The following is a 25,342-nucleotide window of genomic DNA, read 5'->3' as shown; positions in this document are numbered from 1 at the left end:
CCTGATGATTGACGGGTTGGGGCGTGGCCTGGGTCTGGGCGGGGCCGGGACTGGCGGCCGGCCAGGCAGAGGCGGGGTCTAATGGCCGACCCGCCGCAAGCGGAGCCGGGGGACTGGGCGGGGCCGGAAGCTCCGGCCAGCCGGCCGGGGGCGGGGCTTGACGGCTGGCGGGCTGGGGGCGGGGCCGGAACCTGCGGCTGGCGAGCTGGGGGCGGGGCCTGAAGGGGCCGGGTCTTCCCGGGTGGGGGGCGGGCCTGACAGGCAATGGGCGGGGCCTGCTTCTGGGCGGGCTCTGAAGACGGGCGGACCAATCGGCGCGCGGGGCGGGGCTGCGTGCGGGCGCCGTCCGGGCCGGGCCCGCGGCGCTGCCCAGTCTGGCCTCGGCGCTGCCCGCGCTGCGTCCCTCCCGCCCCGCCGCCGCCGCCGCGCCCGGGCCGCCTGCCCGCAGCCATGAGCCCGTGCGGCACCGCTCGAGCCCGCCGCCCCCTGGCTTAGTCCCGCCGCCGGCCCCGCCCGCGCCATGGAGTCGCCCGCCTCCGGCCAGCCCGCCGGCGTGCCCCCGTCCAAAGGTAGGGGCGCCTCGGCTGGACCCCCGCCGGGACCTGCCCGCGAGCCCCTCCGGGGCCGGGGCTGCCCTCTGGCTGACCCCTCCACCCCGCCCGAGCCTGGACCTCACTCGGACCCCCACTTTAGGCCCCGGGCCTGCACCCTGGCCAGGCCCCTCAGCCGGTCCCAGGCGGCACGCCGATCCCCACCCGGTCCTTGGCGCGCACCCAGCCCGCTTCCCATCCCGGGTCCCAGGACGGTCTCCAGGCTGAGCTAGAACACGGACCCCCCCATCTCAGCCCCATTGGTGCTCCCTTGCTGGGGACCTCCCTGTACCGCCCCGGTCCTGGTGTCGGGCTACACCCCAGCTTAGAATCCCCCCTCGCACGCCCTGGAAACGTGTCCCCTCGCCCCCAGCTCACCCCATCTTTGGAGGCCCCCTCTTTGCTCCATCCCTGGCTGGCCTGCATGGAGCTTCTCCCCAGACCCCTGCACTCCATCCTGCAGCCGCGTCTCCTGGAACCTGTCTTGGCAATTTGGGGGACCGCTGTGGTAGGCCTCGGGCCTCACCCCTTCTCCACAGTCCTTCTCCCATGGCGCCTCCTCCTCTTCCCGTGCAAACTTCTCTCTGCACTTGGGGACATCCCCCTTCTCGAGCCCCAGAGTCTCCAGCTCCTCTCCAGGGCTTGGGGCCGGTTGCTGCCGGCCTGTCCCAGCCGCCTACGGTGCTGGGCCGGCCGCCAGGCCAGGGTGCTCACTGCGAGGCACTTGCTTGCTCTTGTCTTCCCCAAGTAGCCGGCCTTCCGGGAAATTTTCTTGTGAGGTGGCGGTGGCGGCAGCAGCAGGATTTGTCATGCAGAGGGGGAGGACAGGACTTGGAGGGCGAAAAGGGGACTTTTTTTTTTTTTGCAGGAAGAGGAAAGGATGTTTTTGGCGTGTTAGACTCGCAGCAGGCTGGGTGGTGTGAGCGATTTCCAAACCGGGCATGGCTTGTAGTGAGTGGACTTCCTCCCTGTTCTCCGCACCTGCTGCCGCCTCACCCCAGTGGGCCCCTTTAACACCTCTGGGCCTCAGTTTCCTCGTCTGTAAAGCAGGAGTGACCACACCTCCCTTCTGTGCACATCAGGAGTGTGACTTGAGATCAGGAATTCTAAATGTTTTTAAACACACGGTTGATGCTGTGAGGACACCGGAGGAGCTCAGGAAGGGACAGTTGTTGCATGTGTGGTTAGTGTTACCATTTTGATTGTTGGAAAAGCCTCGGCTGTGCAAGGTCAAGGACATGCCTGTGTTTGGGTTGAGGCTGCAGAGCGACGGGGAGAAGGGCCCTGGAGCAGGCCAAGGAGTACATCAGTGGGCCCTTCTCAGGGGTTGGGTCCCTTCCCGCCTTCCCTGAAGGGGCCCAGGGGCAGGAGGCCTGGGTGGGGTCCTGGAGGCTGTGGGCCCTTCCCGGCCGGCCAGTGGGCAGGGTCATTACGTCTCACGTCTTACATAAGTGGGAGACCGGATCCCTGACCATTGCCCAACCATCGTGAGTAACCCAGGAGGCACTCGTGGGGGAGGTCGCAGGGGAGGGGCCTGTGGACCTCATGGGGCTTGGGGGCCTGTAAAAAGATGCTTCCCTTCTCTGGGGCACAGGGTCTGGGCCTGGTGTGTCATGGATGTGCTGTGTGCCTTAGGGCAGGTCCTCAGCCTCTCTGGTGGGAGGAAAGGGTTGGAAGCAGTGTTTGTTTTTGGAGGCCCTTTCTGTTCCTGCAGGCTGAATTAAAGGATACACTTGCAGGCTTGTGAAGGGAGAGGCCGTGGGTGTGGGGGGCAGCACGGCTTGACCCCATGTGCTGTGTGACCTCAGGCCTGGCATTGCCCTCATTGTGGCTCCAGGCAACAGGTGCTGTGAGTGGGTTGTGAGGAGGCCCAGGGCCCAGGGACCCTGTCAGCCTGTTCGGGGTCCAGGGAAGGATGTGGTGGGGGAACCACAGTGCTTCCTCACCAAAAATGATAAGACCCCCGCCTCTGAGCCTTTCTGCATACCTGCCTCACCGCAGCCCATTTTACAGAGGAGGAGACTGAGGCTCAGAGATGTTAAGTGCCTGCCTGGGGACACACAGGGCCTCCCCAACCCCTTTCCCCCACCTCCCACTGCTGTGCTGCTGCTGAAGCTGAGCATGCTGGGAGACCCCCTCCACGTCATACCCGTTTCTAGCGGGCGTCTCCTCCAGACCAGTGAGGCCAAGGTGCTGCCTCTTGTGTGCACAGCCCTTCACAGTTGGCATGTTGCATACTCGCCTCCACCCGACCCATTTGACAGGCAAAACTGAGGCCAGGTGGGGAGTGGCCAGACCGAGTCCCCAGGGCCGGGTCCTCCCCCTGCCCACCCTGTCCTGGGTTTGGGGCGGCAGTGAGCTCCCTTCTCGGGGGAATTCGAGCAGCGTGGGGAGTGGTTGGCCGTGAGCTTCCAGAAGGACCTTGCCTTCGGGCTTCTGGCAGTGTGCCCTGCCCGTCCCCGGTGCCCCTGGAGGGCTTTCCCAGAGCCTGCTGGTTGACCCCTGCCCCCTGCTGTCTCTCTGGCAGGGCAGGGGCCCCGTGGCAGGGGCACGTGTGTCCGTGTGGTGGCTGCCTCCGTCCACCCCGGGTCCCTGAGCCTGCAGGAATCGTGCCTGTGTCCTGGCCGCGGCCTGGCCATTGGAAGGCCGGGAGTGTGGCTCCGCTGGGACTTCCCCTCTGTGGGCCTGACGCACAGGAAATGCTCCATCAGCCAGCCCGGAGCCGGGGCCCAAAGGGAGCGGAGTTCCCAGTCAGCCCATGCGGGGCGAGGCCTGGTGGCGGGAGGCTTCCGGGGTGAGTCAGCGGGCACTGGGTGCTGACTCACCCCAGCGTGCCCGCCAGCCGGCTGCACTTCAAGGAGTGAGGAGGGGGCTGCAGGTGCAGGCCCTCCAGAGCCCTGGCCCCCGAGGGGGACCCTGCCCCCGCCCAGGAACTTCCTCTGTTAGGCAAGAGGCCGTTTCCTCTTGCTCCCGAAGCAGGCGGCCGCGGCTGTGGGCCGCCCTGGGCCCTGGGGACGCCTCACAGGGAGGCCTGATGCCTGGGTTCCAGCCCCAGCTCGGCCCCCTTGCCGTGTGGCAGTGGACATGCCGCAGCTGGCCCTTTCTCGGCACGTCCCCTGGGCACGGCCCAACTTTCCAGCTAGTCGCCCGGTTTCCTAGTTCCTCGCTTACAGCGTGGGAGGCAGACGGCCTCGTCCCACACCTGGGCACAGCAGGGCTGCCCTTGCTACAGAGATCCTGGCCCAGGACACTGTGCTCCGGGGCCAGAGCCCGGCCTGCTGCCCTGCTTCTCCTCTCTGACCCTCTGTCTCCTCTTCCGCACGGTGGGACTAAACACCCCTCCCTTGCAGCATGGAGGTGAAGAGTGGGTGGTGCTTCCCAGCCGAGGGCCTCCTGTGTTGTGTGGCTGCTGCTCCAAGGATGGGGCCCTGATGGTGGATGTGGCTGGGGCCCGCGGCCTACCTGGCTGCAGGATCCTTCGGAGCCAGCACAACTGGGTTTCAGGACTTCCTCTCCCTGCTCCCTCGGGTGGCACTTGGGCTCCCCATTGCCTCTCAGGCCTTCCTGGGGAGGGTTGGGGGGACAGAGGATTGGGGTACCCAGTTGTCTCTGCAGGTCTGTCCCCTGGCTCGAGTGTCCAGGCAGCGTGAAAAGGACACGCGGAGGGAGAGCAAGGGAGGGTGTGGGACCCCGGGAAGCCTGCAGGTGGCAAACACTTATGGGGTGGCAGGTGTGGTGCTGGCTGCCGGGACATTGGGGACAGGCGAGGCCTGGGACAGGCGGCCATTCGTGGCAGGGGTCAAGGGCGTCCGCTGTGCTGGGAAGATGCCGGCAGAACCGAGCCCTGGTCAGGCGTGCGGGGGTGGCCGAGCCCAGCAGAGGCCCAGCGGGGGCCCAGCTGGCCGAGGGTCCGACTGCCAGGCTTGGCATGGGGGGGAGTGGCTGTTAGCCTATCAGGTAGCCGCCGCGTCACCCAGGGGTCCTGGGGAATAACGGTGGGGACTAGCTTGGCCGAGGGGCGGGAGGGTGGGCAGCCTGCTCTGGGCCCACAGCCCCCAGGGCCATCGCCCCTCCCCCCGGCCACCCTCTGGCCTTGCCCACCTGGACAGGCCTGTTGCCCAGCAGTGGCCACGGATGCCCCAAAGAGCTTCGTGTAAAGGCATCAGGGCCTGAGAGGGCCGGGTGGACGGGCAGCAGCAGCCTGCCGGGCCCTTCTGTGTCCCCTACACCAGGACGGGCGCACGTCTAACCCCAGGGAGCTCGGGGCCTCTGCAGGGAGACCCCCGTCAGGCCTGGACACAGGTCCCTGCCCCCCTTCCTGCCCTGAGGGTCCCCCTCTGGGTGCCGTGGGACCCCCTGGCTTCTCTGGGGAGGCCCCGCCCACCACCCCTCACCCAGCTACCCACACCCCGGGCTGGGTGCTGATGCCTCTGCCACATCCAAATCCAGCCCGGAAACCTCCTGCTGCGTCCCCCCCACGGCAAGGCCTTCCCTTCTCGCATTTAATTGTGGGTGTATTACAGACCCCCGAAGAAAGTGCATTGTTTGCCTATTTTAAAGAACAAAAACAAAAAGTTCTGGGTACCTGGCACCCAGCTAAAGAAATGGGATCAGGCCACGCGCTGGGAAGGCTCAGGTGGGCCACGCCCCTCCCCTGCCTCGGTTTCCTCCTCTGCGCCCCAGGGCTGGCAGAGCCTGGCTTCTGAGGCCATGTGAGCCAGTGGCTCCCAGTTGGGGCAGGCAGGGCCTTGGGTGCCAGGCGGGGGTTCCTGGGCCCACGTGGGTGGCAGTGAGGGTGCTGAGGGGCCCTGCACACCCAGGAGGAGGGTCTTGGTGGGCGCTGGGGCTGAGGCCTGGGTAGGAGGCTGCACACCCATGTGTCTGGCCCACCTGCCCCCTCCTGCTGTCAGGCCCAGCTCTGCCCCTCTTTGGCCCCTGACCATGGCAGGTCTCCACACACCTTGAGACTCGGACCCCACCCAGGCCGAGGCAGCAGTGGCCCCCGGCTTGTGGGTGGAGGCCGGGGTCAGGGCCAGCAGGCGGGGTCAGGGCCCCGGGAAGGACCCTGCCTGGTCATCCTGAGCTGTGGCATTGGCCCTCCGTCTGGGGCCACGGGGCTCGCTGGGGTTGGGGGTCCAGGCCCTGGTGCCCTGAGGGCAGGGCTGGGCCAGGGGATCACCCACCGGACCTGGTTGTGCAGAGGGCTCCCAGCCACGTGGGGTGCTGTCACCCCTCTTTGGTCAGGAGGACACAGAGACTCAGGGCAGGGTGGGGGCGATTCTCCCCTCCGTTCCCCTCTGAGCCTGCCCGGCACTCAACCTGCAGCCCCCCGACGTTTCCCTTCGGAGGCCGGTCCCTGGGCCCGTCTTGGATAGGCCTGAGGCTCCCCTAGGAGTGAGCAGCCTCGGGGGGCCGCAGCCTTCAGCTTCCCTAGGAGGGACCCCTGGCGAGCCCGCGGCCCCTTTCAGTGCAGGGGACACGAGGCCCCACGGCACCGGCCCTGGGCGCCTCCTTCCTTATCCACTTTCATAAATTACTTAGGTGTGGGGCCTGGCGCTGCGCGTGTAGAAGCCTCAGAGGGAGGAAGGGGCCGTTTCTCCACAGTGACAAGCATCTCTTTCGCAAACTTTGCTGTTCTGCCCCATCCTGTGCCTTGGAGATGTCTCCCTGCCCCTGGTGTCCCGACTCTGTGTGACCAAATCCGGGCCTCGGTTTCCTCGCCTGCAAGATGAGCGAGCTGGGACCTGCCACTTCCTTCTGTTGCGGGGATCAACCAGGTGGCTTGTCTCTCTGGGAGCCTGTCCTAGGTGTGGGGCGGCGTCTCTGCTCCCCCCCATTGATGGGGCGACATTGGGCCCCGCATGCAGCCGCCATGGGCAGGCCAGTCAGGGGGACGTGGGGGCGTCCTGCACCTGCTGCTGACCACCCCGGGGGCTGCACTGCCTGCTCCCCGCACCCCACCCTGTGCAGGCTCTGCCCCTGTGGCTCTCTGTCGGCTCTCCAGCTCCGTCCCCTCCCGGCTGCACCCCCGCACCCTAATCCTCCCCGGGTGGCCCACCCTGCTGCCCCCGGCCTGTCTCAGGCTCTTCTCTGGAGCCCTGAGTGCCCTCCTGCTTCCCTGTTTTATGTGTTGGTTTGGTGCTGCCTAGACCCGGGTCTGTCTGTCTGCACTGCTGACGGGGCCGCTGTGGGGTGTGCACTGGAGGGTGCAGAGCAGCCCCGGCCTCCACCCACAGACACCAGCGGCACCCATAGCCATGTTTCCAGATGTTTCCGCATGCCCCGGGGGTCAGGGAGCCGAGAGGAGACCCTGTGCCTGCTGTGGCCTTGAGAGGAGCCCGGCTTGGGCCAAGGAGCTTGGGAGGTCCGGGGCCCCCGGCTCAGGCCTGGCTGAGGGCCCCCCAGGACGGGAGCGAGGTGGGGGAGCTGAGATCCCAGGAAAGCAGATGGGGGGTGGGGGTGTCTGGGGGTTGCTGGGCCTGGGGCGGGAGGCCCTTCTCCTGTTGTCCCTTCTGATGCTTGGGTCTTGGTCCCAGATGGACACGTCTTCACGTCTGTCCCTCCAGATGCTCACGGGGGACGCCCAGTCCAGGGCCGGGAGGTGTCTGAGAACTGGCTGTTCTCACTGGGCGCACCCCCAGTCCTGCAAAATCGTCCCCGTTTTACAGCTGGAGCAGTACGTCCAGGGTCCAGGGCTGCAGGGGAGGCGGCTGATTCGGGAGTGGGTGACGAGGAGGGGAGGGGACAAGGAGGGGGTGCCATGCGGCCATGTGAAGGGCAGGAGGCGAGGCAGCGGCACCTCCCTCCCCCAGCCGTATGGCCCAGGCTGTTGCTGAATTCCGGGCCTCGGTTTCCCCATCTGCCCCCTGTCGGGCTGCCCTGAGACTGGGGCCCGGGGACTTGCAGGGCCTGGTCCACTGCCCGCTGTGCCGGGCTCCCTGTGAGCCAGCCTGGCGCTTCTGTGCTTCGCCCGGCCTGGCCGCCGGGCCTGTTTGTTGTGGCGACCGTCGCCATGGGGGCTGGCACCTGGGCAGCCCTGGGCCTGACGTCAGCCGCGAGTAGCAGCCAGAGCCTGCGGCCTGTTTCTGGGCCGTCTCCTGGCAGCCTTGCCCACTCTCTCCCATAGCTGGCACAGCTGCCCACGAGCCCATGTCACCCTGGGGAGGCCCTGTGACCCCAACAAGGAGAGTGGGTCGTCTGTCCCGATGGGTGCGGTTTGGGGGCCAGGACCCACAGACACCCCCCGCCAGGACCCATGGACACCACCCCCAGGACCCACGGACACCACCCCCAGGACCCACGGACACCCCCCGCCGGAACCCACGGACACCACCCCCAGGACCCCTGCCCTCTCCTCGCCCCCGGGACCCCTGTCCTCCCAGCAGCCCCTGCAAAGCCCAGGAGTGGGGGCAGGTGGGGGCCCACACTGAGATCCGCCCCCACCCGGCCCAGCCGCAAGCCGTGGACACGCAATCCACCAATGGGGACGCAGCCCAGGGTGCAGCTGGGAGGCGCTCCCAGGATTTCCCCAAGTCCCGGCACGAGGCATGTGTGCAGGCACCGCCCAGGGGCCTGTGCCGGGGAAAGGCCATGTCCGCAGGGGGCTGGGGGATCAGGGAGGACCTTTAACTTTCGATGTGAACGTTTATTTCCTGGTTATGAAGCCAGGCACCGCCATCACGGGTAGCTGAGGACATACGGAGAAGGGTCAGTCTGGGGTGGAAGCCACGTCCTTCCCGTGATGTGGGGTGGACTTTGCACCTCCGTGGAGAGGTCAGGCAGAGCGGTGGGCCCAGGGCCTCGCAGGCAGGGTCTCGCTTCTGCCGTGGGGTCCTGGAGCCAGGGCAGGGTGCAGAGAGGAGGGTGACGAGCAGGTCCCAGAGACGGGGGTCCCTGGCCAGCTGGCCTTATTGGCCACAGGGCCTGCAGCCCGAGCCCCTGTCTGGACCCCCAAGGTCAGTCAGTACAGCCCTGGGTCCCCTGGGAGCTCGTTCATGGAGGAGGGCGGTGGTGGAGGGGGCCTTAGGGACCGATGGCCACAGGCCTTGGCGTTTCTCTCGGTTTCCGGCGCAGCCTGGGGGCCTCTGGGCTTCCAGGCCTGGTTGCCGCCCCCGTTCATCAGCGTGAGGCCACTGCCTTCCCTTTGGGGTGCAGCAGGAGGCCACCTGGAGAAACGGCCTGACCGGGGGGTCCCAGGGGGCTCAGGGGTCTCGGTCGGCACACCCCAAGGGCTGGGCACTGGCCTCCCTCCTCTGAGCCTTGGTGTCCCCAAGGAAGGCAAGGCTGGGAGCCTCCGCTCTAGGTCACCACGGGCATCAGAGCTGACTGACGGGAAGGGCCTGGCCCTGGCATGGGGCCCTCCTGTGCCGCTGTCTCCGTGACAGATGAGGGCTCCGTGCCCGCAGGGTGGGCTCTGTGCACATGTGGGGCGCCCGGGCCCCAGTCAGGGAGTGACCGCGCTTTTTGGCTGCTGGGTGCTGCTCGCCGGGTTTGTGTCCTAACTGTGAGCGAATCGGTTTTGATCCCTCTGTGACGCGGGAGAGGACGGAGGCTCCGAGAGCCCTGGACCTGGCCCGAGCCCCCCAGCCTGGAGAGGCAGGGAGAGCCCCCGCCCTTGGTGACAGTTACAGCAGAGCAGCTGCCGCAGGGGCACCGGGGCCTCCTGGGAGGCTGACGTGGGCCTGTCTCTGCCTGCCTCGCACCTGAGCTTTGCCCACCTGTCCCCATGTGGCCACCGGACCCCCATCAGGATCCCCACCCCACTGGAACCCCTGCCCTCACTGACCCACCTTCTGCCTGTCCGTGGTGCTGCCACGAGCCCTCCCAGGGCACTGGCCATGGTAGCACCTGCTCTGTCTCTGCACCTGGCTGTGGGGCCTGTGTGGTAGGGGTGCAGTGCCCACCCTCAGGTGTGGGCGGTGGTCCTGGGGGCTGGGGTCCCCAGAGTATGAGCACACAGGCAGGTGTCAGGGCTCCAGGCAGGCTGGGGGTCCCAGGGGCTGGCAGAGTGAGTCGCTGCGGCAGGTGTGTGGGTGGTGGGCAGGACGACCCTCCAGTGCGGGCATGGCCTGGGTGGTCTGGGGAGCTGTGTGTGCACCCCAGCACTGCTGCCATGTGCCAGGGGCTGGCCACGCCCCGTGGAGGATGGTGCGGTGAGCAGGGCCCTGGCTCCTTCCACCTCCCTTCGGGGAGGCCCCAGGAGAGCCCCGGTCGTGCCGGCCCCCTGCGCTCAGCAGCTGGTCCCTGTTAGTACAGGCCTTGCAGACGTGGGCTCCGAGAAACTGAGCCCCTCGCCCAGCCCCGGGGAGCAGGACCCAGGCCTGTCACCCTGCCGGGTGGGGGTGATGAGGGGCTTCCTGGGGTGGCCTTGGGGAGCGTGGTGGAGGGGGTGGGGAGAAGTGGGTGCCGGCTTTGGTCTCCTGGACACACTCAGGTTCGAATCCTGGCCGGCCCCCCGGCTGGAGCTGCCCGGCTCTCCCACCTGGTCAGTGGGCACCGCCGCCCCCCCCGTCCCGCAGCCTGGCCCGAGGGAGGCCCTGGGTGGGCGACAGCGAGGTGGGTACTGAGGGAGGCCCTGGGACGCTCGCCCAGTGTGGGTGCCTCAGTTCGCTGTCTGGGCAGTGGGGCAGTGTGAGGCTGGTGGAGGGGGCTCAGGGTGGGGGCGCTGCCTGCTCTGGCTGGGCCCAGGCGCACCATTGATTTCCCCACCGGAGCCTCTGCTTTGCAGGGGGAAAGCTGAGACTGAGGACGGGGACCGCTGGGGCCGGACAGTGGGTTCGGCGCCTCCAGGCCGGCCTCTGCACAGCCTCCGGCCCCCAGAGGTGTCCTGCTGTCACCCCGGCAGATGGGGAGCTTGAGGGGCAGGAGGGTGCGGTGCCGAGCTGAGCCCGGAATGGGGGCTCCATGTGCCCTGGATGCCCCGCTTGGAGTCAGCGCAGCCATGGGGGTGCTGGAACTCAGGACCTGGGGGTTCTGCCTGGGGTGGACCCTGGCATGCTCCGACCTGCTCATCCCCGGCACCGCGTTGGGTGGCCGTCCTGCCCAGGCTCCACTGCCCCGTCTGGAAAATGGGCTGGTGTCACGGGTGCCCGGCCAGGACATGGGTGCCCGGCAGCAGCCGGCTGTGGGACCGGGCAGGGTGGGGGTTCGCGGTGGGGCTGCTTCCGGCTGGGGGAGCATTGGCGGCTCCGTCTCCCATCCAGCGGCTCTGCAGGTGATGCTCACAGCAGCAGCTGCTTCCCGGGGCCATTCAGGAGCCAGATCTGAGCTCAGTCCTGGCCCTGACCCTCCCTGACCCTGGTCATCGCGGCTCCTGCGGCACCCCCAGTCCTCGGGCCCTCCCACCTGCCCTCTGTTGCCCGCAGGCCGTTCCCTTCCTTTCCTGCCAGAGCCTGGTTGGTTCAGACACCCAGAGCCTGGGCCTCTCAGCCCTGACCTCTGACCCTCACCCAGATCCCAGGCCCCTCAGCCCTGACCTTTGACCCTCAGTGTCTTGCTGTAAGACCAGGACCCCTCAAGGGCAGGGATGGGTCTGCACCGTCACCGTCCCCAGCCTTGTCCAGACCACAGGGAGCGTTCCAGTTTGCTAATGCTGCTGGAATGCGAAATATCAGAAATGAATTAGCTTTAATAAAGGGGGTTTATTTGGTTACAAAGTTACAGTCTTAAGGCTATAAAGTGTCCATGGCAACAGGGTACCTTCACTGGAGGATGGCCGATGGTGTCCATAAATCTCTGTTAGCCAGGAAGGCACGTGGCTGGCATCTGCTTGCTCCCAGGTTGTGTTTCAAAATGGCATTCTCCAAAACGTCAGTGTCAGCTCCAACAGCCATCTTCAAAATGTGTCTCTCATCTGCAGCTCCTCTCTCAGCTCCCGTACGTTCTTCAAAGTGTCCCTCTTGGCTGTAGCAAGCTTGCTCCTTCTGTCTGAGCTTATGTAGTGCTCTAGCAAACTAATCAAGGCTCACGCTGAATGGGCGGGCCAATCTCCATGGAAATTATCCAGAGTCATTACCCACAGCTGGGTGGGTTGCATCTCCATGGAAACACTCGAGCTAAGAATTACAGTCTAATCAAACACTAATACGTCTGCCCACACAAGATTGCGTCAAAGATGATGGTGTTTTGGGGGACATAATACATCCAAACTGGCATAGGGAGCCTGGGGGATATCGATCAGCCAGATAACTCACTTTCTCTCCTTTTCAGGGAAACCGAGGAAGAAGAAGGATTTACGGATATGCTGTATGGCCAAGCCCCCTGTGCCCAACCCCACGTGAGTCTGCCTCAGTTTCTCCCCTGGGCTCAGGGCTGTGGAGGGAGCAAGCAGGAGGCTGGGGCTGGGCCTGGGGGTGGCAAGGGGGTGCTCTCAGACACTGCACTGGCACTCTGGATCCTGCCTACAGATGGGGAAACCGAGGCCCTCCCAGGGCCGCCAGCTGTGAGACACGGTGTGGGCTGGAGCCGGTCTGGGGATTTGGGCCTCGTGCCTGGCATGTAGCGAAGTGCGGGAGCTGTGGAGACGAGGCGTCTCCAGGACAGGCTGGCCCTGCCTGCTGGGCTGGTTGGCTCCTCCTGGGGATGGCCCGGCCTGAGGCTCACGGGTCTGCTCTCGCCCTGCAGGCCTCCCCGGAACCTCGACTCGCGGACCTTCATCACCATCGGAGACAGGGTGGGTGCAGCGCGACCCTCGGGCCAGCCCCTCGTACCCTGAGCCCCTGGCGGAAGGAAAGCTTTGCTCCCGCGTTGCTGGCTGTGTGGCCTGGCCTGCCCACTGCCTCTCTGACCCCCTGCCTGGGCCCACGTGGAGCTCTCTGACCGCAGCCACGGAGAACCTGCCTCCCCCTGGGAACAGTGGGTCAAAGTGCAGGCTCTGGGGCCTCCCGAGGTGGACTCAGGGCAGGCCTGGGAACTGGCTTGTTTGACTCAGTTTCCTTTAGGGAACTTGTCAGGTTTCTGTTGTCTCCTGACGCTTGTCACCGTTGTGTGCATTGTCCATCTATCAGCTGACTTCTGTCTGTCTGTCCTGGTAGAGGGTGGCCTTTGTGGGGCAAGACCTTGGTTCTCTTCTGGTCCCCAGTGCCTGAAACAGGGACTCACACATAGTACGTGCTATGTAAATGTTAGCTGTGTGAACGATGCACTTTAAAAACCCACAGGGGGTTGGAGGAGAAGGAAAGGGCATTTACTAAGCTCCCCGGGGTGGCTGCCCTATTTCCCAGGCAGTCATGTGTGAACGTCACCACAGCCCTCCAATGCCGGTGCTGGGTCCCTTTTCCAGAGGGTGGGTGGGCTCAGAGAGGCTGAGTGACTTCCCCAAGGTCACACAGCCCTGAAGCAGGTGGCTGGAGCTTGGCGCCCGCACCTGGCTGCCGGGGAGTTGTCTTCCTGCCGACCTGGCTGCTTGCAACCCTCTCTCTTTTCTGCTTCAAGAACTTCGAGGTGGAGGCTGACGACCTGGTGACCCTCTCGGAGCTGGGCCGTGGGGCCTATGGGGTGGTCGAGAAGGTGCGGCACGCCCAGAGCGGCACCATCATGGCCGTCAAGGTGAGCAGCGCTGCCGGGGGCTGGGAGCCAGGAGTCACCTGGGGGCTGCCTGGAGGAGGGGTGCCGCGGAGCCTGGCCCCGTGACCAGCATGGAGGCAGCGCTTCGCCGGGCGGTTGGCTGGGGGCTGCCCGCCCCGCCGCGGCCGCCCTGACCTGGCCCTCTGCCCCGCAGCGGATCCGCGCCACCGTGAACTCGCAGGAGCAGAAGCGGCTGCTCATGGACTTGGACATCAACATGCGGACGGTCGACTGCTTCTACACGGTCACCTTCTACGGGGCCCTCTTCCGAGAGGTGGGGCCTGGCGGGGGGCAGGAGGGGTGCTGGGCGGGCCCTGCCATCCCCCCTGCAGCAGCCGCCATCTTTCGTGTCTGCACTCAGCACACCCTCCCTGAGCATCCTCCGTGCTGGAACACGGTAGCGAGTCGGCTCCCTGCTTCCCGGCTGCCTGCTCTGCGCCTCGGCCGTCTTGTCTGTAGAGCGAGGCCAGGGGTCTGGAGGTTCGAGGGTATGGCACAGGGCCTGGCACGCAGCAGGGGCTCTGTCTGGTTCTTTCTGGAGGCGCATTCCCATTAGTAGCCCCGAGATGCGGTGGGCGGTGAGGGGCTGATGGGGGCAGCCGCGAAGGGGTGGGGGGCAGGCATGTGGCGCCCTGACGGCAGCAGTGGGATCTGCAGATGGACGCGAGGTGGGGCCGGAGAGGAGTCGAGGTGATGTGAGGGGCGTGCAGAGGCTGGCTTGGGGCGAGGAGGGGAGGTGGGGAGCCCGGGTTTGGGCGTGCTGGGGTTGTCGTGTCGATCGGTCCCCTCCGTGGAGCCGTCACGTGGTCTGTGGGTACCTGAGTCAGGTGTTTGGGGTGAGGTCAGGCCCTGCTAGCCTGGGGCACAGACCCCGCGAGGGTCGAAGCTTCATTCATCCAGGACAGGGCAGGCTGTCCGCCGTGCTTGCATCCTTGAGGAGACAGACACACATACAGACCATGCACATGTTGGTTGGTGCTGCCCGAGGGAGGCCCATGGCCTGTGGGTGCCCAGAGGGAATGCCTCACCCAGCCTCTGGAAGGCTGCCTGGAGGTGGCTCCTCTGAGCTGAGCCTGCAGGATGTGTAGGAGTTTGCAGGGGGAGGAGGGGAAGGGAGGGAGCCATCTGCCCAGGCCCAGCTGGAGGGTGGGTATGTGTGGGGCCGGCTCTGCAGGGCGGGCTTGGCTGGAGCCGGTTCAGCTCTATCCTGCAGGCCCCCCTTTAGATGGGCACCACCAGGCTGGCATTTCAGGCACTTCTCCCTGGAAACTGCCAAAGAATTGGGGGTCAGACAAGGGAGAGCGTGAGGAGGCTGGGGCACGGACCCAGCGTATAGACCAGGTCGGGGGCAGAGACGCTGGTGGCCTGGAATCGAACCAGAAGCTGCCCAGGAGGACACAGGCAGGAGCTCGCTGAACGTCTGTGGTCCAGACAGGGTGCGGGAGGCATGGGCTGCTCCCCAGGAGGCCTCGGGGGCCTGGGCTGACCCCAGTACCCGTGCAGGGCGACGTGTGGATCTGCATGGAGCTCATGGACACTTCCCTGGACAAGTTCTACCGGAAGGTGCTGGAGAAAAACATGACAATCCCTGAGGATATCCTGGGCGAGATCGCGGTGTCTGTAAGTGTCCACAGGCCAGGGCTGGTGCCGAGGTCCCGGTGTGCAGCCAGAGACACAGGGCCTGGCCAGGCAGTGCTGTGCCCCCCAGTGACCCCTCCCCTCCCTGGAGCAGAGCCTCTGCTGGGGAGACCCTGGGCCTGGGGCTCCGAGCTCCACAGCCATGGTGGGACCCAGGTCTCGAGGCCTTTAGTGCCACTCCTGGACTTTGCATTTACAACTTCCTTGTTCTAAAAACACCCAAGGCAGCTCCCAGAGGTCCACGCAGGACCTCAGAGCAAAACGTAAGCAACCGAAGAGGAAAAGGTTGGTAGGGACGAGCTAAATGGGGGAAGGGTTAGCACCTCAAATGGATGCCTTTCCTGAGGAGGGCTGCAGAGTAGCTCAAGCCTCCCGGCAGCCAAAGCAGAGAAGGGAAATGGAACCGGCCGTTCCACTGGTCCTCAATGCGACTGCACCTTAGAATCATCTGGAAACCTTTGAAAGCTGCGCCTTTGGGGTGACTGCCCAGGCTGCCCCCTGACGTCTTCCCGGGGAGAATGGCTTCACATCCATAGGCCATTCTGAGGGAGGGAGGAGTCAGGGAGGCTGTGGAAAAGCTGGATTTTACTGGAGAGCCTGGTAGGGTTGGGGACGGCCCTGAGCATCACAAATCTGGGACTCTGCAGGGATCTCTGCATGAGACATCCCTGGGAAAGGCTTGAAGGCCTGAGAGAAGTGCAGGATGCCATATGTGTTGGTGCCAAGACTGCCCCAGTGGGGGGGGTAGGGGAGGAGACAGGTCAGAAGGGGGTCGTGGGGGGGGGTTTATCTCTGTCCTTGTGATGTAAGCAGGGTTGCTCACAGTCCTGTCTTGGTCCTCCTCCACCCTCCCCTTGTCCCCTTCTCCCATCTGTCCCTTCTCCCCGGGCCCCAAATGCCAGATCGTAAGAGCCCTGGAGCACCTGCACAGCAAGCTCTCCGTGATCCACAGAGGTATGTGCCCCCTGCCTGGCGGGACCCAGGCCGGCCCGGCCGGGGCTGGGGGCGTCTCCTGGCCATCGGCAGACAGCACCCTCAACCTGTCCTGCGAGATGGGCGGACTTCTCCTCATTTTCATGTCAAGGACTGAGGCTTGGGGAGGGGACATGTGGCGATAGCTCCCTCGGGGTCAGCAGCTGAGCAGATTTGGTCTGGCCCACGGCCACCTCTGCATGGTTTTGCTGGCCCTGTGTGGCCTGCCTCCTCCTGGCCGAGACTGGCTCCTTTTTATTTTCAAGCACATTTTGATGACTGTGATAAAAGTTCACACTTGTGCAGTCAAGTGGCAGGCTGCTTCCCCACTTCCCAACCCTGGAAAGCTCCCAGGGAGGGGTCCTCCTTGTCAGCCCCCCTCCCAGGCCCCTGCCCCAGAGGGTGGCCCCTGGGCTGCTTTCCCCATGGTGGATGAGTTTTGCTTGTTTTTGAACGTCATGGAAACCCCATCCAGTGCCCCGCTCCGCCATCATGGTGGGTTCCCTTTCATTGCTGAGGAGCCCACAATCCAGGGCTGATACTTAACTTGTTGATTAGGCTGTGCCCCCAGCATGGGGTGGGGGGGGGCTGCTGCTGTGACTGTCCGTTCCTGTGCATGGCTGCACTTACACACCCCTAGAAAGCAGTGGGGTCCATGGGGGGGGTGGCGTGGGTGTGGACTTGCTGGGGATTCCCTGCAGTGGGAGTGTCTGCTGACAGGCTTTGGGGGACCCTCCGAGCTCTATGCAGAGACCCTGCCTGCCAGGACTTCACTGCTGCCCTGAGGCCCCGGGTCTCCTGGGCTGTGTCCATGTCCTGCCCTGCCTTAGCCGGAAGGACCCGAGCTGGGGGCTTCCCTGGTACACACGGCCATCATGTGACTGATCCGTGGGTGCTGGTGGCCGGCCAGGTTGTGGCTCTCCAGGCAGGGCCTGGGCTCAGTGGCAGGGGCGGTGCAGCAGGGGGGCCAGGTGGAGGGAGCTGGCCCCACACCCCGCTGCTTCCACCCGCCCAGAGGCCTCGGGCCAGCGCCACCCCTCCGAGCCCCACTTTTCCCTCCATCCCGCGGGCCGAGGTCGTCGGGAGAGGAGGCGGGAGGCGCGGTGGTCCGCGGGGCTGAAGGAGGCCTCTCTTCCCCGCAGACGTGAAGCCCTCCAACGTGCTCATCAACAAGGAGGGCCACGTGAAGATGTGCGACTTCGGCATCAGCGGCTACCTGGTGGACTCGGTGGCCAAGACTATGGACGCGGGCTGCAAGCCCTACATGGCCGTGAGTGCTCCCGGCGCGCCCCTGCCCCCGCTGGTCGCCCGGCGTTCCCGCCCACCGCCAGGCCCCGCCCGCCGCCAGGTCCCGCCCCTCGCCCAGCGGTCCCGCCCAGAGCCAGGTCCCGCCCACCGCCAGACCCCTCCCTCAGCCGGGCTCCCTCCCAGTGCCAGGCCCCGCCCATGACCAGGCCCCCGCCCCCTCGCCCCTCGGTCCCTCCCAGACCAGGCCCCGCCCACCGCCAGACCCGCCCCTCAGCCGGGCTCCCTCTCAGAGCCAGGCCCCGCCCCCAGCCGGGCTCCTTCCCAGAGCCAGGCCCCGCCCCCTCACCCCCGGTGTCCCTCCCAGGCCCCGCCACTTGGCGGTTCCCGCCCGACAGCTTGGGCCACCCCCTCCCCCGACGGCGCGTTTCCTCCCCCGGCGGCACCTGTGCCCCGCCCCCTCGCCCAGCGGTCCCTCCCAGAGCCAGGCCCCGCCCACCGCTAGACCCGCCCCTCAGCCGGGCTCCCTCCCAGGGCCAGGCCCCGCCCACCACCACCCCCCGCCCCTTGCCCAGCGGTCCCTCCCAGAGCGAGGCCCCGCCCACCGCTAGACCCGCCCTTCAGCCGGGCTCCCTCCCAGAGGCAGGCCCCGCCCCCAGCCGGGCTCCCGCCCAGGCCCCGCCCCCTCACCCCGGGGTCCCGCCCAGGCTCCGCCCCCTCACTCCGGGGTCCCGCCCAGGCTCCGCCCCCTCACCCCGGGGTCCCGCCCAGGCGGCGCGTTTCCTCCCCCGGCGGCACCTGTGCCCCGCAGCCGGCAGCCCCGCTCACCCTGGTGGTTAGCCGCGCCCCAGTGCCCCCCTTGGGCGCTAAGCGTGTGGCCCCCACGTGGGGGAGATGGAGCCCTCGCGGCTCCGCGCAGGCCCCCCCCGCCCCTGCGCCGAGGAGCTGCGGCCCCGGCCCGCCTCGGCTCCACCTCCCTGTCCCTCTTCCAGCCCGAGAGGATCAACCCGGAGCTGAACCAGAAGGGCTACAACGTCAAGTCGGACGTGTGGAGCCTCGGCATCACCATGGTGCGTGGCCCGGCGGGGCTGCGGGCCCGGGAAGGCCGCTGCAGGGCGCACGGGCGGGGGCGCGGGCGGGCGCCTTTCCCCGCGGGCCGCGCTTCACCTGCGTGGGGGGACCCCCCCTCGGCCTCCCTCGCCTTGGAGGCGTTCCCGGGAGCTCGCGGTGCTCGTGGAGCGCAGCGCATTAAGTGAGCTCCTTACGCGCAATAATCTCAAAGCAAAGGGGCAGAAATCCTTTGGAAGAAAGTTTTGCTGCAGGGAGACTGTTGGGGTGAGCGTGGGGGGGTGGGCGGGGCCTCCCGCCACCTGAAAGGCCCCTCCCGGGGTGCGGGGGGCAGGTGCGGGCCCTGCAGGGCTGAGCTGGGCGGGAGGGGGGCGCCCCTCTGCGCCCCCAGTCTGCACCCGGATGGGGAGTGTAGGGAGGGTCCCCAGGCCGGTGGGCCCCGGCACAGACCCCAGCTGGTGCCGGGAGTTGACTTAGCCGTGGGTTTTTCATACATGCCCTTTATCATGCTGAGGAAGTTTCCTTCCGTTCCTAGTTTTCAAAGTGTTTTTATCAAGAAGTGCGGCTGGATTTTGTCAAATACCTTTTCTGCATCAATTGAGATGATCTTGTGTTTTTTTCCCTTGGTTCTATTAATGTATGTATTACATTAATTGATTTTCTAATGTTAAACCACTTTTTAAACCACCTTTGCATAGGAGGGATAAATTCCACGTGATCATGGCTTCTAATTCTTTTAAAATGCTGTTCAGTTTGGTTCGCTAGTATTTTTTTTGAGGATTTTTGCATCTGTAGTAATAGAGAGATTTTCTTGGTCTGTAATTTTCTTTCCTGGTGGAATCTTTGTCTGGCTTTGGTATGAGGGTGATCTTGGCCTTTCAGGATGAGTCAGGAGTGTTCCCTCCTCTTCAGTGTTTGGAGCAGTTTAAGCCGAATTGGAGTTAATTCGTCTTAGAATATTTGGTAGAATTCACCGGCGAAGCCATCTGGTCCCAGGCTTTTCTTTGTTGGAAGATTTTTGATGACTCATTCAATCTCTTTACTAGTTCTCAGCTTGTTGAAATCTTCTTGAATCAGTGTAGGTGGTTTGTGTGTTCCTAAGAATTTGTCCATTTCATCCAGGTTATTTTATATGTTGCAAATGGTTGTTCATAGTAATCGCCTGTAGATCTTTTTTTTCTGTGTGGGGTTGGTAGTAATGTTCCCTTTTTCATTTCTGATTTTAGTTCTTTGTGTCCTCTATTTTTCTTTTCAGTCTAGCTAAAGATTTGTCTATTTTATTGATGTTTTCAAAGAACCAACTTTTGGTTTTTTTAATTCTATTTTTTTTTAATCCCATATTTCATTTATCTCTACACTAGTCTTTGCTATTCTGTGCCTTCTGCTCTCTTTGGGCTTAGTTTACTTTTCTTTTTCTGCATCCACTAGTTGTGAGATTAGGTTTCTGATTTGAGATCTTTTTAATGTGAGCATTTAGAATTATAAATTTCCCTCTCAGCACTGTCTTTGATGCATCCCATAAATTTGGTATGCTGTGTTTTTGTTTTTATTCATCTCAAGAGATTTCTAATGTCCCTTGTGATTTCTTCTGTGACCCATTTGTTATTTAAGAACAAATTGTTTAATTTCCACATATTTATGAATTTTCCAGTTCTCCCTCTGTTCTTGGTTTGTAGCTTCATTCCATTGTGGTTGGAGACAGCACTTTATATGATTTCAGTGTTTTAAATTAATTGAGACTTGTCTTGTGACCTGACAGATGGCGTGTCCAGGAGAATGAGCGTGTGCACTTGAGAGGAGGGCTCTGCTGCTGTCGGGTGAAGGGTTCTCTGTGTGTCAGTAGGTCTGGTTGGTTTATTTTATCATTTAAGCCTTGTATCTCCTTACTGATCCTCCCTCTAGAGGTTCTATCCATTATTCTCTTAATGCAGAACCGTCTGTTTCTCCCTTCAAAGATTTTCCAGTATTTGCTTCATCTATTTTGGGGCTCTGCCTTTAGGTGCATGTAAATTTATAATTTGTCTTTCTGTTGAATTGACTCTTTATTAGCATATTGTTTCCTTTTGACTTGAAGTCCGTTTTATCTGATGATGGTGTAGCTACCACAGCTGCATTTTGCTTTCCATTTGCATGGTGTATTTTTTCATCGTCCTTTCACTTTCAGTCCGCTTGCTTCTGTGAATTTAAGGTGAGTCTCTTGTAAACAGCATTTATCCATTCTGTCAGTCTTTGCCTTTTGACTGGGGAGTTTGATCCATTCTCATTTAAAATAACTGCTGATATCTCAGGGCTTTCTTCTGCAGTTTCCTGTTTGGTCTTTGTAAGTCTTCTACCTTTTTTGTCCCTCAATTCTTCCATTAGCCTTTTTTTTTAATATATATTTATTTGATTTTTGGTATTCTACCATTTTGAGTCCCTTCTCATTTTCTTTGTATATATTTTTCATATATACTTTCCTGTTACAATGGGGCTTAAAGTTAACATGCATGCATCTATAACAATAAAGTTTGATTTTATATCAACTTAACTTCAATAGCATACAATGCACTATTCCTATACTCCTCTGTGCCCCCGTCTTTTTCTTGTACTTGTTGCAAATTATATGTTTATACATTGTATGTCCAAACCCATAAATATGCTATCAGTTTTTATCTATTCGCATTTTAGGAGCTTTAAGAAGTAAAACATGGAGCTACATGCTTTAAACTACAATACAATAGCACTAGCAATTACAGTTACCCATTATAGGAGATCTTTATTTCTTTGTGCCACTTTCGAGCCACTGTCTCTTGTCCTTTCCTTCCCGTCTGAAGAGCCCCTTTGGCATTGTAGGGCGGGTCTGGTGGTGACGAGCTCCCTCAGCTTTTGTTTATCTGGGAAACTCTTAATTTCTCCCTCATTTTTGAAAGGTCGTCTTGCTGGATATAAAAGTCATGGTTTGCAGTTGTTTTCTTTCAGCTCTGTGAACGACTTACACCACTGCCCTCTTGCCTCCAGGGTTCTGATGAGAAGTTGGGGCTCACGTTGGGTCTCCTTGTACAGCACATGCTGCTTCTCTCTTGCAGCTGCAGAGCTCGCCGCATCCCCTGCCTCTGACAGTCTGACTTCTGTCCGTCCAGCTGTGGTTCTGTTTGGGGTTCATTGTGCTTCTTCAGTGTGCAAATTTTTATCTTTCATTAAATTCAGGAAGTTTTCTGCCATAATTTCTTTGAATATTCCTTCTGCTCCTTTCTCTCTCTCTTCTCCTTCTGATACCCCCATAATGTGTATATTTGGGTCTTGATGGTGTCCCACAGGTCTCTTAGGCTCTGTTTGCCTTTTTAAATTCTTTTTTCTCTCTGCTCCTCAGCCTGGATTGTTCTAATTGTCTTGTCTTTTGAGTTCACTGTTTCTTTCTTCTCTTCGCTCCATTTTGCCATTGGAACCTTTAGGTCGTTTTCCATTTTAGTTACTGTTTTCTTCAACTCCAGCATTTGTTTGGTTCCTTTTTAAAATTTCTGTCCCTTTATTGAGATTCTCATTCCGTTCGTGCCTTGTTTTCCCGGCACCCTTCAGCTCTTCTTCCGTGTTTTCCTTTGTCCCCTTCAGCACATTACAGGTCTTTTTTTTTTTTTAATTAAGTCTTTTTCCAGCATGTCTAGAATCTGGTCTTTGTTGATGGTCTCTGGATTTTTATATTGCTCCTTTGGGGGGGCCGTCATTTCCTCTTACTTTATTTGTCTTGCCGTCTCTTGTTGCATGTTGTACATTTAGTATTTTGAAGCGTTAACTGTGGGGTTTAGTCCCTGAGCCTCTGGTCTTTAAGTTTGTGTCCGGCTTGTGATATGACAGAGGTTTCCTTGATTGCTGGGAGCTAACAAAAAACAAACAAACCAGTGCAAAAAGTACCCTTCCCAGTCTGCAAATCAGCTCTGCTGGCCGGTGCTCGGCGGCTTAGCCCGGAATGTGAGCCGCCCGTTCCTGTGTCTTTTGAGCCTTTGTGTTGTCCTGGGCTTGTGCTGACTTGTGGCCTTGGGGGCCCTTTGTAGGGATCCGCACAGCCCCTCTCTTCCCAGACTCCCTCCCTGTCCCGGGAGTGCTGTGATCGTCTTGAAGCAGGTGACCCCTTGCTCCAGGCTGCCTGGACCCGATTTTGTCTGTCCTGCCTTCTCTACAAGCTGCTTCTGCCTTCAGGGCAGGCTGGGAGGGAGACTCCGGTGTGTTTCCCGGTTCAGTGTTTCTGGCCGCCACCCCGAGGTTGGCACCAACATGCAGGCACCCCGGTGTGTGCACAGAGGTCACTGCCTCCTTCCAGAAAGGGCCAAGGACCCTCTGGGGGCACAGACTCCCGTGATGACGGCCTGGGCTGACCTGGTTTGGGGTGTCATCCCAGCAGTCCAAACCAGAACCCCGAGTCCGTGCTAAGCTGACCGGCGGGTGGCTGGAGCGGGGCAGGGGGCAGCCGGCCCTGGTGTGGCCCGGGAGAGGCCGGGGACGGCAGAGAGGGGCAGGCTTCCTGGAGGTGGCAGCCTTGGGGAGGGCTCAGCAGATGTCGGTGGGTGCGTTGGCCTTTCACCGTCTCGGAGAGAGGGGCCCATGAGTCACTTTGTGCCCTGTTTGCGTGCTCTGGAACGAAAGCAGCGGCACAAGTACATGGAGCCAACCCGAGTCCGCTCTGGAGTGAGATTAGGGAGGGGGTGGCCTGTGGCCGGTGGGCCCAGGGTGGCCGGTGCCTCTGCTATTCCCAGCTCAGCTAGAGCTGGGTGTTCTCATAGAATCCTTCCACCTGGCGGCTGGTTTGTGCCTGAGGTCTCAGCTTGCCAGTTCGGTGGAGCTGGTTGCTGCACGTGCCCCGGCTTCCCCCGTGGGCTGATGTCCTTGTGTCCAAGGCGAGCCGAGAACCCCTGGGAGCTGGGAGGGGTGGCAGCTCCCCCAGCACTCGGTCCCTGGTCCCCAGCCCCCAGGCGTGCAGCGTGGTGCGCCCCGTGCCAACCTCGGGCCGCTGTCCCCTTGCAGATCGAGATGGCCATCCTGCGGTTCCCCTACGAGTCCTGGGGGACCCCGTTCCAGCAGCTGAAGCAGGTGGTGGAGGAGCCGTCCCCCCAGCTCCCGGCCGACCGCTTCTCCCCCGAGTTTGTGGACTTCACGGCGCAGTGGTGAGCCCCTGCTCTCCCCAGGCCCGTTGGCGCCCAGAGCCCAGCTCCTTCGGGGCCCCCAGTGCGTGAGGCGGGCGTCCTTAGGGCCGAAGGGAAATCTGCCAGGGCGTCGTGGGGGACCCTCCGAACAGTCCTGGAAATAGCCCAGAAGGGTGTGGGGTTGAGTGACATGAACAAGCTGGCTTTCACTGATGTTTGCAACTTTGTACCAAGTTAAAGAAGGCTTGAGGGATCCTTGTAAAAATTAATCACGTTTGAGATTACGGGGGAAATAGCAAAAATTTCCCCTTGGGCAAGATCGTACAGGCCTTGTTCTCTTGACTACAATGAAATAGAACTCGAAATCAATAACTTCAGTAGAGAACAAGGGTAGAGAAGGAGCTACGTGGAAATTAGAAGTAAGTTCTTCTAAATAACCCTTGGGTTAAGAGAGATTTTTGCAAAGTACAAACTATTTAGGGGTGAAAGACCACGAGGTGCTCAGAGGGAACCATAAGCTACATTTTTGTTAGAAAATAAGAACGGCTGACGGCACGTGAGCAGGCCGTGGGGCGGTGGGGCCTGTGGCGTGGGGTCTCCGCCTTGACTGCGCCGAGTGTGCGTCTGGTCGTGAGCTTGGCGCCGCGGCCCCGGGCGGCCTGAGTCCCCCAGATCGTGCAGAGGTCGTTGCAGAGGTCGGGACACTGAGCCCCCAGTCTGGTTTGTGCCCGGGGATTCCGTCCGCCCGGAACATCCCCCCCCTCGCCCCCGTCCCGGCCCGGGCCTCACTGCCTCCCTCTCCCCCAGCCTGCGGAAGAGCCCCACGGAACGCATGAGCTACCTGGAGCTGATGGTGAGTGGGGCCAAGGGCGCCCCCTGAAGACGGGCGGGTCCTGGGGGAGGCTGTGTCGGCGGGGGGTGGGCAGCTCCTCTGGCTCACTCCTGCACTAGTTCTCGGGTTCTCAGTCACTCGGGGCCACAGGCAGGGCTGTGACAGGCGGTGCTGAGGGAGCAGGAGAAGGGGGCATCCGGGAAGGCTTCCTGGAGGAGGCGCCTTCTGAACCGGGTCTGGTGGGTGGAGGGGAAGCCAGGGATGCTGCCTCTCACTGGAGGGTTCCCCGGGATGGGGCCCTGGAAGGACGAGGAGGAGTGGGCCGGGCAGGGGAGGGGTGTCCTGGGCAGGGGCTGGGCTGGCTTGGGAGGAGGGGCACCCACGGTGACCCCACTTCTCCTGACACCCCAGGAGCACCCTTTCTTCACCCTGCACAAAACCAAGAAGACAGACATCGCGGCCTTCGTGAAGGAGATCCTGGGAGAGGACTCGTAGGGGTTGGGTGTGGACCCCACCCTGGGCCCCCGATTCCCGCCGCCCCCTCTGCTGGGCAGTGCCTCCCTGGCCTGGGGCCTCCCACTTCCGTCCGGCTCTGCTGTGGGCCGTTTGCCCAAGTGCCAAAGAACCCACCAGGCCGGTGGGCTCCGTGCCCCTGCCCTGCTGCTCTGAGGACCCAGCCCTGGCCCCCAGCTCGGACTCGCAGGGCCCGGCTGTCCGCGGCAGCCCCTTCCCCACAGCGAGGGCAGCCTGTGGCGGGTGGGAAGGCCCGGCCTGGCCCCAGGTGCCGCTGGGGCTGTGTATTTTTTATCTCCCGACTGAATGGACTTTGCACACTTGGGCCCAGGGTGACCACACCTGCTGTCTCGGCTTTGGCAGGGGAGACACAGTGGGTGAGCCGGGTGAGCCCTCTGAGGCCTGCACCCCAGCTCTGGCAAAGAGGGCTTTGGGGGGCACCCCAGGGCTGCCAGCCCCCTCTCGCCACCTCTGGGGGGCATCGGCTCACCTTGTTCTTTTTTATAACTTTATTTTTTAATTTATCCTCTGTTGATTTTTTTCTTTTGCTTTTTGGGTTTGGCTGTTTTATCTTGCGTGGTTTGGAGCTGGCCACTTCTCTCGCACTCCTTGGGCACGGCCGGCCAAGCCCTGCCCCCTGCCCAGGCCGGGCCTGGGGGTTGTGCCCTGGGTCTGCTCAGAGAGGCACGGGGAGCCAGCAGCTCGCGCTCCCCCCCTGGGCCAGCTCAATGGGAGCTGGGGATTTGCTTTGGTGTTGTTTAGGGGAAAAAAGAGAAAATATATTTTTTGGAAGGAGGACTTGCCCA

At 62.2% G+C, this 25,342-nt stretch overlaps 1 protein-coding gene across 1 annotated transcript; it reads left to right on the top strand.

Annotated features, from left to right (window-relative positions):
- Window positions 1–415: 415 nt before the first annotated feature.
- On the top strand, window positions 416–25,342 carry MAP2K3 (mitogen-activated protein kinase kinase 3). Its single transcript, XM_037808662.1, has 12 exons — window positions 416–569; window positions 11,799–11,865; window positions 12,213–12,261; window positions 13,023–13,136; window positions 13,309–13,428; window positions 14,658–14,774; window positions 15,695–15,746; window positions 16,907–17,034; window positions 18,002–18,079; window positions 23,073–23,212; window positions 23,999–24,044; window positions 24,435–25,342. Exons 1-12 carry the CDS (start codon window positions 521–523, stop codon window positions 24,516–24,518), a joined length of 1,044 nt encoding a protein of 347 aa, XP_037664590.1. The 5' UTR covers window positions 416–520; the 3' UTR covers window positions 24,519–25,342.

The sequence above is a fragment of the Choloepus didactylus genome, chromosome 18, assembly GCF_015220235.1.
Source record: "Choloepus didactylus isolate mChoDid1 chromosome 18, mChoDid1.pri, whole genome shotgun sequence".
In the NCBI taxonomy this organism is placed as follows: domain Eukaryota; kingdom Metazoa; phylum Chordata; class Mammalia; order Pilosa; family Megalonychidae; genus Choloepus; species Choloepus didactylus.
Note: the sequence above shows the minus strand (reverse complement) of the source record. Positions and strands in the feature narration are given on the sequence as shown.

Excerpts from the sequence above, each read along its gene's own strand:
- MAP2K3 (XM_037808662.1), top strand. The coding sequence starts at position 521 with ATGGAGTCGCCCGCCTCCGGCCAGCCCGCCGGCGTGCCCCCGTCCAAA. Across the intron at positions 11,866-12,212 it reads CCCCCTGTGCCCAACCCCAC|GCCTCCCCGGAACCTCGACT; the intron begins GTGAGTCTGCCT and ends CTCGCCCTGCAG. Across the intron at positions 15,747-16,906 it reads GCTCTCCGTGATCCACAGAG|ACGTGAAGCCCTCCAACGTG; the intron begins GTATGTGCCCCC and ends TCTTCCCCGCAG.